This window comes from Scyliorhinus canicula, chromosome 6 (assembly GCF_902713615.1).
Source record: "Scyliorhinus canicula chromosome 6, sScyCan1.1, whole genome shotgun sequence".
Lineage (NCBI taxonomy): Eukaryota > Metazoa > Chordata > Chondrichthyes > Carcharhiniformes > Scyliorhinidae > Scyliorhinus > Scyliorhinus canicula.
Window position 1 is genome coordinate 6,903,740 of NC_052151.1, and position 15,623 is coordinate 6,919,362.

At 51.1% G+C, this 15,623-nt stretch overlaps 1 protein-coding gene across 1 annotated transcript in view; it reads left to right on the forward strand.

The window, feature by feature from the left end:
• abcc10 (ATP-binding cassette, sub-family C (CFTR/MRP), member 10) overlaps positions 1-15,623 on the forward strand; it is a 317,294-nt gene that overhangs the window by 71,350 nt on the left and 230,321 nt on the right. The window contains exon 5 of the mRNA XM_038798938.1: positions 14,888-15,044. Coding sequence (XP_038654866.1) covers positions 14,888-15,044 — 157 coding nt within the window. The remainder of the gene's footprint in view (positions 1-14,887; positions 15,045-15,623) is intronic.

Here is a 15,623-nt window from a genome sequence, read left to right on the forward strand (position 1 = left end):
ATAGCAGTAGAAAAGCGTTTTTGGAAGCAGAAGTATCTGAATGAGCTTTAAGGCATAATGTATGGCCATCAAATACCGTTTTTCAGCAAGGAGACATAGTATACTATGAGAGAGACAATTCTAATGAATGGAAAGTCCCAGTGAAGATCATAGGCATAGATAGCAAAACAATTATTTTGCAACATGACAGTCAGACTGTTACGATAAGTTCATCAAGGATAATGGGTATAGATTACAAATTTTCAAGTTTAGACAGGGCAGAGAGACATGATGAGGAAACAGGGTGTTGCTCGTTCTGGTGAGTTTGCTTTACACTCAATTGGCTCTGTTTTATTCCTTAGCTCTGGAGTCGCCAGGTATCCTTGTGATACGAGGTTCAAGTTCAAGTTCAGATCAATGACTCAATACACCAGTTAGTAAGATTCAATCAAACACATTTATTATTTACACAGTAAATCGATACTCATTCAACTAATACTAGCGCACTAAAGTATTCCTACCACTATAAGCCAATACTTATCTTCGATAAGGGAACCCACTGGATCAGGGAACAATGACCTCTTGTTCTGTCCTGAGACTGCAGGCTTCCCAGTTGGTACGGGCTAAGGGGTCAGGAGTGTCTATTCTCGTAGCGTGCGTTGGTTGGACACTTACTTGTCGGTGTAGCTGTTGGCCAGGCCTCTCCTTCTCACGATCAAGTTCTTAGAGAGCTGCTGCAAAGGTGTTCTGCTGGGAGGGCCGGCTAAGAGCGGGAGCTAAACTTGGGATCTGACTTTTATAGGTCCCAGGGGCTTCGCGCCCTTTTGGGCGGACCCAAGCTTACTGTCAATCGATTGGATCTCATCCCAATCGATTGGTATGAATCCCCCCAATACTGAGGCTGTCCCTCGATCGCAGGGCAGTTCTTCCTGGCTTGTTTGTCTCCTTTGTTTCAGACTCCCGTTGGCGCCGGGAAGTCTGACCTTCTATAGAATGTCCCAAATGTAGCTAATCGTTGTATCCATTGTTCCCGGGGCTCGCTTCATTAATATGCAAACTGCTAGTTTCGGTGCTGTCTGCTTTTTTTGCAGGCAGAATACACAGGAAGATTCTGCAACCTGCTTGTCTTTCTTAAAGTGTCCAATTTTCCCTGTGTGCTTTGTAAATCGCCATTTTGGGTCGGTAAGTGGCCAACTTCGGTGGCTACAAAGGTCATCTGGTATGCACATGTTACAGAACTATGAGGACCAGTTAACTGATATAGACAGGGTTTCTGTAGAGGTACACAATACTTCTGATGAATTAGAACAGGCCATTTTTCCGAAAGGACAACTACCAAAAGTTGGTACAAAAGTGACATACTTGCCTGAAGGGTCTAGGCGATGGAAGGATGCAACTGTTATTAGTAGAGCAGGGAAGGCCACTGGCAAGTATAAACACTGGTTGAATGCACAGCATACAGGGGGAGTGTCAAGACAGTTGATTGGGAACACTAAGTTCAAAAATGGAGGACATAGAAATGCAGTGCCAGTTCAGATAGTACATCGGATAGTGAACGGGTTCGCAGGAAATGGTCGAGATCTATTGAAACGACATCCCGCAGCAGCAACGACATCAAGCAGTAGCAGTACAGAACGAGATATCAGGCAGGAAAGGGGTCGTAGTTTGTCAAGGTCTCGGAACATGGGTAAGACTATGAATGCTACTAGGAACATTATCGTGCTTATCGGCAGCACGGTAGCATGGTGGTTAGCATAAATGCTTCACAGCTCCAGGGTCCCAGGTTCGATTCCCGGCTGGGTCACTGTCTGTGCGGAGTCTGCATGTCCTCCCCGTGTGTGCGTGGGTTTCCTCCGGGTGCTCCGGTTTCCTCCCACAGTCCAAAGATGTGCGGGTTAGGTGGATTGGCCATGATAAATTGCCCGTAGTGTCCTAAAAAGTAAGGTTAAGGTTGTTGGGTTACGGGTATAGGGTGGATACGTGGGTTTGAGTAGGGTGATCATTGCTCGGCACAACATTGAGGGCCGAAGGGCCTGTTCTGTGCTGTACTGTTCTATCTATCTATGAGTAGAAGCCCACATGCTCGTGAGATTTTGGTGGCCTCCAATAAATTAGCTGAAAAAATTATCAAAGATGCCAAACAGCAAGAACTGCATAGTTGGAGTGAATTTGGGGTACACGCGGAAGTACCAGATGGGGGTCAAAGAGCTCTATCTCTCAGATAGATTTGCATGTAAAAGGTTCTTCTAGATGGAACTTATGAGGCAAAGGCCAGGCTTGTGGCAAGGGGATTTGAAGAAAATGTAGAAGATCAAGATTTAAGGGAAGATTCACCTGCAGCAGGAAAGTTTATTTTAAAGATCTTCTTGACTCTATCAGCCACAAAGGCATGGGAATGCGAATCTATAGATATAAAAGCTGCCATTTTACAGGGGCAGCGGCATCAGAGACATTTTTCTCCATCCTCCTAAAGAAGCAGCTAACACAGAAGGGGCACTCTGGAAGTTGAACAAATGTGTATATGGATTAAGTGATGCGTCTAGGGTCTGGTATTTCTCGGTAAGGTCAGTTTTGTTAAAGTTAGGCTGTTGCTAGTTGAAAGCAGATCTGGCAATGTTTTACTGCCACCGTAAGGGAAATCTTTCTGGCATCTTTATGATGCACGTCGATGATTTTTTGTGGGGTGGTCTATTGATTTTGAAGCTATTATAATCTCTGTGTTGAGGAAAGAATTCAGGGTAAAAAGTCAGACTTTCGGTGTATTTAAATATATTGGACTGGAAATCGGACCACTAAGTTAGGGGCAACTTTACGTCAACAATCTTATTTGGAGAGCATCACCCAATAGTAGTTAGTCGTAGTCGGGTTTCACAAAAAGACATAGCAGTTTTATAGGTGGAAAAAGAACAACTGCAAAATTTAATTGGGCAACTGAATTGGTTAGGTAGACAGACCGGACGTTAGTTTTGATGTCTGATAGTTGAGTACAAAAATGAATGATTTCATAGAATTTACAGTACAGAAGGAGGCCATTTGGCCCATCGAGTCCTCACCGGCTCTTGGAAAGAGCAGCCTAGCCAAGCCCACACTTCCACTCTATCTCCATAATCCAGTAACCCCACCCAACATTAAGGGCAATTTTGGACACTAAGGGCAATTTATCATGGCCAATCCACCTAACCTGCACATCTTTGGACTGTGGGAGGAAACCGGAGCACCTGGAGGAAACACACGCACACACGGGGAGAACGTGCAGACTCCGCACAGACAGTGACCCAGGCTGGGAATGGAATCCGGGACCCTGGAGCTGTGAAGCAATTGTGCTAACCACTATGCTACTGTGCTGCCCTTAAAGTGATCCTCAAGTGGAAAACATAATGAGGGCAAATAAAGCGTTGGTCAAACTAAAAACACAGGAGTATGTTTTGAGGTTCCCGGTTTTAGGTGATCTTAGGCATTTGAAACACATAGTTTATAGTTTTTTTTAAATTTTCTTTTTTTAAATAATTTTTATTGAAGAGATTTTTTACAAGAAAATATTTACCCCCTCTAACCATAGACTATTACACAATATTCCCTCTTAACAGATATCCCCCCCCCCCGCCCGACCCCCCGCGCGCGCTGTCCCTCCCCCCCCTCCCCCCCCCAAAAAACAAACAAAGCAACAATTAACATCAAACATGAACTGCGAACAAATTCGTCCGCATTACAACCTTAAATAACCCACCACACCCGTTGTTGCCACCCCCCCCCCCCCCCCCCCCCCCCGGGTTGCTGCTGCTGCGACCTCTGCACCCTATCTTTGAGCCAAAAAGTCGAGGAAAGGCTGCCACCGCCTGAAGAACCCTTGTACCGACCCTCTCAGGGCGAATTTGACCCTTTCCAACTAGATAAAGCTTGCCATGTCATTAATCCAAGTTTCCACGCTTGGAGGCCTCGCGTCCTTCCACTGTATCAGTATCCTTCTTCGCGCAACTAGGGACGCAAAGGCCAGTATTCCGGCCTCTCTCGCCTCCTGTACCCCCGGCTCCACCCCAACCCCAAAGATCGCTAGTCCCCATCCTGGTTTGACCCTGGATCCCACCACCCTCGACACCGTCCTTGCCACCCCCTTCCAGAACTCCTCCAGTGCCGGACATGCCCAAAACATATGGACATGGTTCGCTGGACTTCCCGAACACCTGACACATCTGTCCTCACCCCCAAAGAACCGACTCATCCTTGTCCCCGTCATATGGGCTCTATGTAGCACCTTAAATTGAATGAGGCTAAGCCTCGCACACGAGGAGGAAGAATTAACCCTCTCCAGGGCATCAGCCCATGTCCCATCCTCTATCTGCTCTCCCAGCTCCCCCTCCCACTTGGCTTTCAGCTCCTCTACTGATGCCTCCTCAGCCTCCTGCATTACTTTGTATATGTCCGATATCCTCCCCCCTCCGACCCAGACCCCCGAGAGCACCCTATCGCTCGCCCCCCTGCTGGGGAGCAAGGGGAACCCTTCCACCTGGCGGCTAGCAAATGCCTTCACCTGCAAATGTCTAAACATGTTTCCCGGGGGGAGCCCGAATTTCTCCTCCAGCTCTCTCAGGCTCGCAAACCTCCCATCTACAAACAGATCCTTCAGCTGCCTGATGCCCACCCTGTGCCAGCTCTGAAATCCCCCGTCCATGTTCCCCGGGATGAATCTATGGTTCCCTCTTAACGGTGCCTCCATCAGACCTCCCACTTCCCCCCTGTGTCGCCTCCACTGCCCCCAGATATTGAGGGTGGCCGCCACCACCGGGCTCGTGGTGTACCTCGTGGGAGGGAGCGGCCATGGCGCCGTTACTAGGGCCCCCAGGCTTATGTTGCCACAGGACGCCCTCTCCATTCGTTTCCAAGCTGCCCCCTCCCCTTCCATCATCCACTTGCGCACCATCGACACATTAGCCGCCCAGTAATACCCCGAAAGGTTGGGTAATGCCAGCTCCCCACTCTCCCTACTCCGCTCCAAGAAGACCCTCCTCACCCTTGGGGTGCCATGCGCCCACACGTAGCTCATGATGCTGCTCGTCACCTTTTTGAAGAAGGCCCTAGGGAGGAAGATGGGCAAGCACTGAAATAAAAACAAAAACCTTGGGAGGACCGTCATTTTAACGGACTGCACTCTACCCGCCAGCGACAGCGGCACCATGTCCCACCTTTTAAATTCCTCCTCCATCTGTTCCACCAGCCTAGTGAAGTTCAACTTGTGGAGAGTCCCCCAGTTCCTTGCCACCTGCACCCCTAAATATCTAAAACTCTTTCCTGCTCTCTTCAACGGGAGTCTCCCGATTCCCTCTTCCTGGTCCCCTGGGTGTATCACAAATACCTCACTCTTACCCAAGTTTAGCTTGTACCCCGAAAAGTCCCCGAATTCTGCTAGCAGTTCCATCACCTCCGGCATTCCCCCTTCTGGGTCTGCCACGTATAGCAGCAGGTCGTCCGCGTATAGCGATACCCGGTGCTCCTCCCCGCCCCTTGTCAGCCCTCTCCACCCCCCTGAGCCCCTCAGTGCCATCGCCAACGGTTCAATTGCCAGTGCGAAGAGCAGGGGGGACAAGGGGCACCCCTGTCTGGTCCCCCGGTGGAGCCCAAAATACTCCGATCTCCTACCATCCGTCACTACACTTGCCGTCGGGGCCGAATAGAGCAGCTTCACCCATTTAATAAATCCCTCCCCAAATCCAAACCGCTCCAGCGTCTCCCACAGGTACTTCCACTCCACCCTATCAAATGCTTTCTCCGCGTCCAATGCCACCACTATCTCCGCCTCCCCCTCCACTGCCGGCATCATGATGACGTTTAGCAGTCTCCGCATGTTCGTATTAAGCTGCCGCCCTTTCACAAAACCCGTCTGGTCCTCGTGTATCACCCCTGGCACACAATCCTCTATCCTGGTAGCCAGGATCTTTGCCAGCAGCTTGGCGTCCACATTCAGGAGCGAGATAGGCCTATATGACCCACACTGCACGGGGTCCTTATCCTGCTTCAAGATCAGAGAGATCAGTGCCTGCGACATTGTCGGGGGCAGAGCCCCCCCCTCCCATGCCTCGTTGAAGGCTCGCACCAGCACAGGGCCCACCAGATCCGCATATTTTTTGTAAAATTCCACCGGGAACCCGTCTGGCCCCGGCGCCTTCCCCGACTGCATATGCCCAATCCCCTTGACTAGCTCCTCTAGCCCTATCTGCGCTCCCAGCCCCTCTACCAGCTCCTCTTGGACCTTGGGGAACCTCAGTTTGTTCAAGAAGCCCTCCATCCCCCCTCCCCTCGTCGACGGCTCTGACCGATACAGCTCCTTATAGAAGTCTCTGAAAACCCCATTTACTTCTGGCCCCTTCTGCACTATGTTCCCACCCCTCTCCCTCACTCCCCCAATTTCTCTAGCCGCATCCCGCTTGCGGAGCTGATGCGTCAGCATCCTACTCGCCTTCTCCCCATACTCATAAATCGCGCCCTGCGCCCTTCTCCACTGTGTCTCCGCCTTTCTGGTGGTCAACAGGTCAAACTTAGCCTGCAAACTACGCCGTTCCCCCAGCAGCCCCTCCTCTGGTGCCTCCGCATACTTCCTATCCACGTCCAGAAGCTCCCCCACCAGCCTCTCCCTCTCCTGTCTCTCCCTCCTTTCCCTATGTGCCAATATGGAGATCAGCTCCCCCCGGATCACCGCCTTCAGGGCCTCCCATACCATCCCCACCTGCACCTCCCCCGTGTCATTAATGTCCAGATATCTCTCAATGCTCTTCCGGACCCTCTTATACACCTCCTCATCCGCCAGCAACCCCACATCCAGACGCCACAGCGGACGCTGGTCTCGCACCTCTCCCATTTCCAAATCTACCCAGTGTGGCGCGTGGTCTGAGACCGCTATGGCCGAGTACTCCTCTTCCCGTACTTTCGGGATCAGTCCCCTGCTTAATACAAAAAAGTCAATTCTAGAATAGACTCTGTGGACATGGGAGAAAAAGGAATACTCCCTCGCCCTCGGCCTCCCAAACCTCCAGGGGTCCACCCCTCCCATCTGCTCCATAAACCCCTTTAACACTTCTGCCGCTGCCGGCCTCCTACTCGTCCTTGAACTCGATCTGTCCAACACGGGGTCCAGCACTGTGTTGAAGTCCCCCCCCATGATCAGGCCCCCTGCCTCCAGGTCCGGAATGAGGCCCAGTAGGCGCCTCATGAAGCCAGCGTCGTCCCAGTTCGGGGCATACACGTTAACCATCACCACTTTCTCCCCCTGCAGCCTACCCTTCACCATGACATATCTACCCTCTTTATCCGCCACCACCTCCGCCGCCACGAACGACACCCTCTTCCCTACCAGGATCGCCACCCCTCGGTTCTTTACGTCCAGTCCTGAGTGGAACACTTGTCCCACCCACCCCCTTCTCAGGCGGACCTGGTCCGCCACCTTCAAATGGGTCTCTTGTAGCATTGCTACATCCGCCTTCAGCCCCTTCAAATGCGAGATTACTCTCGTTCTCTTGACCGGCCCATTCAGCCCCCTCACATTCCAAGTGATCAGCCGGGTCGAAGGGCAGCCCGCCCCTTTCCCCCACCGACTAGCCATATCCTGTCACCTGCTCGCCCCGAGTCAGCCCTCCCTTTCTGACCCGCTCCCCATGGCGATGGCGCCCCCCCCCCCCACCCCTCCAGTCCTCAACTTCTCCTCCCTGGCCTTTTCAGCAGCAACCCGGTGCCCCCCCCTTCCCCCCTCCCCCCCCCCACCCCCCTCCCCCCCCCAGGCTAGGACCCTTCCTAGCCGCGACGCACCCTCCATAGTACTTCCGTGAGTCAGCTGGTTTACGCTGACCCGGCTGCCCCTGCCACACTCCGGCTCCTCCCGGCATGGGGGACGTCCCCCCCCTTACCACCCCTCCTTGACCCCGCTCCAGCGCGGGAAAGGGAGCCATTGCTGACCACGCCCCTTACTCCCACCCCCCTCCCTCCTCTGCCCCGTGCGCGGGAAACCAGAGGAAAGCCCGCGCTTTCGCCCTGCCCCTCCCCGCCCCTCCATCTTCAGTTCCACCCCCGTCCCCGATCTCCCACCGATAAATACAAAACAACCAAAACCCCACAAGAAACACATACCCCCGGCACTCCCCCCCCCCCACCCCGCCCTCCCACCATAACATTATAAATAACAGGAAAAAGAGAGAAAAAACTGGTATAGAGAACAAAAAGGGTCCAAAAATACGGCCAAGTGAAAATCCAACCAACAGAAAGCCACGTGTCCAGCTTAAAGTACCAGAGCGGCAACGACCGCCAAGTATCCCCTGGTTCTAGTTCGAGTCCAGCTTTTCTTCCTGGACAAAGGCCCACGCCTCCTCCGGGGACTCGAAATAGTGGTGCTGGTCCTTGTAGGTCACCCACAAGCGCGCTGGCTGCAGCATCCCGAATCTAATTCTCTTGGCATGCAGCACCGCCTTCGTCCGGTTGAACCGGGCCCGCCGCTTTGCCACCTCCGCACTCCAGTCCTGAAAGATCCTCACCGTCGAGTTCTCCCATTTGCTGCTCCTCTCTCTCTTGGCCCACCTCAGCACCCTCTCCCGGTCACTGGGTCGCTGGAACCGAACCAGCACCGCCCTCGGGGGTTCGTTTGCTCTTGGCTTCCTGGCCATTACTCTGTAGGCCTCCTCCAATTCCAGGGGCGAAGGGACGGCCCCTGCCCCCATCAGTGAGCCCAGCATTTCTGCCACATACCCCTGGAGGTCCGACCCCTCCAGCCCTTCTGCCAGGCCCAGGATCCTCAGGTTTTTCCGCCTCATGCGGGTATCCATCTCCTCCAATCGGTTTTGCCATCTCAGGTGGAGTGCCTCGTGCACCTCCACCTTTCCCACGAGGACCGTGGCCTCCTCCTCCCTCACAGTCATCTCCTGCTGCAGCTCCCGAATTGACGCCTCTTGGGTCGCCTGTGCCCCCATCAGCCTGGTGGTCGTCGCGTTCATCGACTCCAGCAGCTCCACTTTCAGCTCCGTGAAGAAGCGCAGGAGAGCGGCCTGCTGCTCCTCCGCCCATTTCCTCCAGTCCTCGGGTGCGCCGCCGGCCGCCATTTTGGATTTCTTCCCCCGCTTTTTTCGGGGAGCTGCTGCCGCTTTTTTTCCTGCCCCACTTCGGGTGACGACCATAAATTTGACGGGGTTCTCCTCTGGGAACCTTCCCCCACCGGGAATTGCCGTTCCAGCGCCGTTAGGGGCCCTCCAATCGGCCCGAAAACACCTTCCTAACAGGAGCAGCCAAACGTGCGACTTAGCTGGTCATATCCGCAACCGGAAGTCCCCACATAGTTTATAGTTGATGCGTCCTATGCAAGTTTATGTGATGCGGTTTCAAGCGCAGGAGGTTTCATAATTTTCCTCATGGGGAACAATGGTAAATGTTGCCCCCTTGTATGGGAATCAAAGAAAATAAAGAGAGTGTGGTCAAAAGCACTTTGGCTGCTGAGACTTTAAGCCTTGTAGAGGCGGTGGATATGGCTTTTTATATATCTTGGATATTGACAGACATTTTGGGATTAGGGGATTTGGGTAACATACCCAGTGAGTGTCACGTTGACAATAAATCCCTGTGGGAAAATGTGCGCTCAACATAAAGTATGAATGAAAAAAGGCTAAGGGTAGACATCGGATTGGATTGGATTGGATTTGTTTATTGTCACGTCTACCGAGGTGCAGTGAAACGTATTTTTCTGCGAGCAGCTCTACAGATCATTAAGTACATGGGAATAAAAGAAAATACATCATAGGGTGTCTCTCGTCCTCGCGGTCTTGTTGCCTCTGTCACACACTCTCTGTCTTGTTGCCTCCGCCACACACTCGCTGTCTTGTTGCCTCTGCCACACACTCGCTGTCTTGTTCCCTCTGTCACACACTCGCTGTCTTGTTGCCTCTCTCACACACTCGCTGTCTTGTTTCCTCTGTCACACACTCGCTGTCTTGTTTCCTCTCACACACTCGCTGTCTTGTTTCCTCTGTCACACACTCGCTGTCTTGTTTCCTCTCACACACTCGCTGTCTTGTTTCCTCTGTCACACACTCGCTGTCTTGTTTCCTCTGCCACATACTCGCTGTCTTGTTTCCTCTCACACACTCGCTGTTTTGTTTCCCCTCTCACACTCTCGCTGTCTTGTTTCTTCTCTCACACACTCGCTGTTTTGTTTCCCCTCTCACACACTTGCTGTCTTGTTTCTTCTCTCACACTCTCGCTGTCTTGTATCCTCTGTCACACACTCGCTGTCTTGTTTCCTCACTTACACACTCGTCTTGTTTCCTCTGTCACATACTCGCGGTAGTGTTTCCTCTCACACACTCGCTGTCTTGTTTCCTCTCTCACACACTCGCTGTCTTGTTTCCTCTCTCACACACTCGCTGTCTTGTTTCCTCTCACACACTCGCTGTATTGTTTCCTCTGTCACACACTCGCTGTCTTGTTGCCTCTATCACACACTCGCTATCTTGTTTCCTCTCACACACTCGCTGTCTTGTTTCCTCTCTCACACACTCGCTGTCTTGTATCTTCTGTTACACTCGCTGACTTGTTTCCTCTGTCACACACTCGCTGTCTTGTTCCCTCTGTCAGACACTCGCTGTCTTGTTTCCTCTGTCACACACTCGCTGTCTTGTTTCCTCTTTCACACTCGCTGCCTTGTTTCCTCTCTCACAAACTCGCTGTCTTGTTTCCTCTCTCACACACCCGCTGTCTTGTTTCCTCTCTCACACACTCGCTGTCTTGTTTCCTGTCTCACACACTCGCTGTCTTGTTTCCTCTGTCACTCACTCGCTGTCTTGTTTCCTCTCACACACTCGCTGTCTTGTTTCCTCTCACACACTCGTTGTCTTGTTTCCTCTCACACACTCGCTGTCTTGTTTCCTCTCTCACACACTCGCTGTCTTGTTTCCTCTCACACACTCGCTGTCTTGTTTCCTCTCTCACACACTCGCTGTCTTGTTTCCTCTGTCACACACTCGCTGTCTTGTTTCCTCTCACACACTCGCTCTCTTGTTTCCTCTCACACACTCGCTGTCTTGTTTCCTCTCTCACACACTCGCTGTCTTGTTTCCTCTCACACACTCGCTGTCTTGTTTCATCTCACACACTCGCTGTCTTGTTTCCTGTCACACACTCGCTGTCTTGTTTCCTCTCTCACACACTCGCTGCCTTGTTTCCTCTCTCACACTCGCTGTCTTGTTTCCTCTGTCACACACTCGCTGTCTTGTTCCCTCTCTCACACACGCGCTGTCTTGTTTCCTCTCACACACTCGCTGTCTTGTTTCCTCTGTCACACACTCGCTGTCTTGTTTCCTCTCTCACACTCGCTGTCTTGTTTCCTCTGTCACACACTCGCTGTCTTGTTTCCTCTCTCACACACTCGCTGTCTTGTTTCCTCTCTCACACACTAGCTGTCTTGTTTCCTCTCTCACAAACTCGCTGTCTTGTTTCCTCTCACACACTCGCTGTCTTGTTTCCTCTCTCACACACTCGCTGTCTTGTATCTTCTGTTACACTCGCTGACTTGTTTCCTCTGTCACACACTCGCTGTCTTGTTCCCTCTGTCAGACACTCGCTGTCTTGTTTCCTCTGTCACACACTCGCTGTCTTGTTTCCTCTTTCACACTCGCTGCCTTGTTTCCTCTCTCACAAACTCGCTGTCTTGTTTCCTCTCTCACACACCCGCTGTCTTGTTTCCTCTCTCACACACTCGCTGTCTTGTTTCCTGTCTCACACACTCGCTGTCTTGTTTCCTCTGTCACTCACTCGCTGTCTTGTTTCCTCTCACACACTCGCTGTCTTGTTTCCTCTCACACACTCGTTGTCTTGTTTCCTCTCACACACTCGCTGTCTTGTTTCCTCTCTCACACACTCGCTGTCTTGTTTCCTGTCTCACACACTCGCTGTCTTGTTTCCTCTGTCACTCACTCGCTGTCTTGTTTCCTCTCACACACTCGCTGTCTTGTTTCCTCTCACACACTCGTTGTCTTGTTTCCTCTCACACACTCGCTGTCTTGTTTCCTCTCTCACACACTCGCTGTCTTGTTTCATCTCACACACTCGCTGTCTTGTTTCCTGTCACACACTCGCTGTCTTGTTTCCTCTCTCACACACTCGCTGCCTTGTTTCCTCTCTCACACTCGCTGTCTTGTTTCCTCTGTCACACACTCGCTGTCTTGTTCCCTCTCTCACACACTCGCTGTCTTGTTTCCTCTCACACACTCGCTGTCTTGTTTCCTCTGTCACACACTCGCTGTCTTGTTTCCTCTCTCACACTCGCTGTCTTGTTTCCTCTGTCACACACTCGCTGTCTTGTTTCCTCTCTCACACACTCGCTGTCTTGTTTCCTCTCTCACACACTAGCTGTCTTGTTTCCTCTCTCACACACTCGCTGTCTTGTTTCCTCTCACACACTCGCTGTCTTGTTTCCTCTCTCACACACTCGCTGTCTTGTATCTTCTGTTACACTCGCTGACTTGTTTCCTCTGTCACACACTCGCTGTCTTGTTCCCTCTGTCAGACACTCGCTGTCTTGTTTCCTCTGTCACACACTCGCTGTCTTGTTTCCTCTTTCACACTCGCTGCCTTGTTTCCTCTCTCACAAACTCGCTGTCTTGTTTCCTCTCTCACACACCCGCTGTCTTGTTTCCTCTCTCACACACTCGCTGTCTTGTTTCCTGTCTCACACACTCGCTGTCTTGTTTCCTCTGTCACTCACTCGCTGTCTTGTTTCCTCTCACACACTCGCTGTCTTGTTTCCTCTCACACACTCGTTGTCTTGTTTCCTCTCACACACTCGCTGTCTTGTTTCCTCTCTCACACACTCGCTGTCTTGTTTCCTCTCACACACTCGCTGTCTTGTTTCCTCTCTCACACACTCGCTGTCTTGTTTCCTCTGTCACACACTCGCTGTCTTGTTTCCTCTCACACACTCGCTCTCTTGTTTCCTCTCACACACTCGCTGTCTTGTTTCCTCTCTCACACACTCGCTGTCTTGTTTCCTCTCACACACTCGCTGTCTTGTTTCATCTCACACACTCGCTGTCTTGTTTCCTGTCACACACTCGCTGTCTTGTTTCCTCTCTCACACACTCGCTGCCTTGTTTCCTCTCTCACACTCGCTGTCTTGTTTCCTCTGTCACACACTCGCTGTCTTGTTCCCTCTCTCACACACTCGCTGTCTTGTTTCCTCTCACACACTCGCTGTCTTGTTTCCTCTGTCACACACTCGCTGTCTTGTTTCCTCTCTCACACTCGCTGTCTTGTTTCCTCTGTCACACACTCGCTGTCTTGTTTCCTCTCTCACACACTCGCTGTCTTGTTTCCTCTCTCACACACTAGCTGTCTTGTTTCCTCTCTCACAAACTCGCTGTCTTGTTTCCTCTCACACACTCGCTGTCTTGTTTCTTCTCTCACACTCTCGCTGTCTTGTATCCTCTGTCACACACTCGCTGTCTTGTTTCCTCACTTACACACTCGTCTTGTTTCCTCTGTCACATACTCGCGGTAGTGTTTCCTCTCACACACTCGCTGTCTTGTTTCCTCTCACACACTCGCTGTCTTGTTTCCTCTCTCACACACTCGCTGTCTTGTATCTTCTGTTACACTCGCTGACTTGTTTCCTCTGTCACACACTCGCTGTCTTGTTCCCTCTGTCAGACACTCGCTGTCTTGTTTCCTCTGTCACACACTCGCTGTCTTGTTTCCTCTTTCACACTCGCTGCCTTGTTTCCTCTCTCACAAACTCGCTGTCTTGTTTCCTCTCTCACACACCCGCTGTCTTGTTTCCTCTCTCACACACTCGCTGTCTTGTTTCCTGTCTCACACACTCGCTGTCTTGTTTCCTCTGTCACTCACTCGCTGTCTTGTTTCCTCTCACACACTCGCTGTCTTGTTTCCTCTCACACACTCGTTGTCTTGTTTCCTCTCACACACTCGCTGTCTTGTTTCCTCTCTCACACACTCGCTGTCTTGTTTCCTCTCACACACTCGCTGTCTTGTTTCCTCTCTCACACACTCGCTGTCTTGTTTCCTCTGTCACACACTCGCTGTCTTGTTTCCTCTCACACACTCGCTCTCTTGTTTCCTCTCACACACTCGCTGTCTTGTTTCCTCTCTCACACACTCGCTGTCTTGTTTCCTCTCACACACTCGCTGTCTTGTTTCATCTCACACACTCGCTGTCTTGTTTCCTGTCACACACTCGCTGTCTTGTTTCCTCTCTCACACACTCGCTGCCTTGTTTCCTCTCTCACACTCGCTGTCTTGTTTCCTCTGTCACACACTCGCTGTCTTGTTCCCTCTCTCACACACTCGCTGTCTTGTTTCCTCTCACACACTCGCTGTCTTGTTTCCTCTGTCACACACTCGCTGTCTTGTTTCCTCTCACACACTCGCTGTCTTGTTTCCTCTCTCACACACTCGCTGTCTTGTTTCCTCTCTCACACTCGCTGTCTTGTTTCCTCTGTCACACACTCGCTGTCTTGTTTCCTCTCTCACACACTCGCTGTCTTGTTTCCTCTCTCACACACTAGCTGTCTTGTTTCCTCTCTCACAAACTCGCTGTCTTGTTTCCTCTCACACACTCGCTGTCTTGTTTCCTCTCTCACACACTCGCTGTCTTGTTTCCTCTCTCACACACTCGCTGTCTTGTTTCCTCTCTCACACACTCGCTGTCTTGTTTCCTCTCTCACACACTCGCTGTCTTGTTTCCTCTGTCACACACTCGCTGTCTTGTTTCCTCTCACACACTCGCTCTCTTGTTTCCTCTCACACACTCGCTGTCTTGTTTCCTCTCTCACACACTCGCTGTCTTGTTTCCTCTCTCACACACTCGCTGTCTTGTTTCCTCTGTCACTTGATCATTGTCTGACTCTGCATTCGTCTTGCCCACACGCAGGTGTTCACAGCCCTCGCTTTAGTGGGAATGCTGATCCAACCGCTGAATAATTTCCCTTGGGTGCTGAATGGAATAATACAAGCAAAGGTCTCCTTGGACAGAATCCAGCGATTCCTCCAGCTTTCTGACCAGGATCTCAGCACCTACTATATGAGACGTAAGTCACTCAGATACATTTGTGAACGCAAATGATCACAATATATTCTTCAGATGTCGACGCATCTTCGCTTAATATGCAGAATATTTAAAACTCTCATTCATATAGCTGGTTATAAATTGCTTTCAAGGTCTTTGCCTTCCTAGATATTTTTAAAGAACATTTTGCTTGCATTCACATTGTCAAGATGCACTTGTTCGAATCAGTCATTCACTTGCCAAGTGCTTTGGGAAGGCAGTGACATAGTAATAATGTCAGCTGGAGAATTTTCAAATGAATTAAAAGCTAGCCTCAGTAATGGTGACCATGAAACCATCTTTCATTGATGTTAAAAGGTCATCTGGATCCACAGATGTCCCTTCGGGAAGGAAACCTGCCGTCCTTAACTGTCCTGGCCTACACTCCAGACTCACAGCAATATGGTTATCTCTTAAATAACCTCTGATAGGGACTAGCCCTGGTCGTATTTCGCTTTGTTGCATCAAACAGCTATGTTGTCTGTAAATTATCACATACTTGGACCAGTTTATTACTAAACCATTTTACCCAGATATCCTTAATTGCGAGATGCCCAAAGGA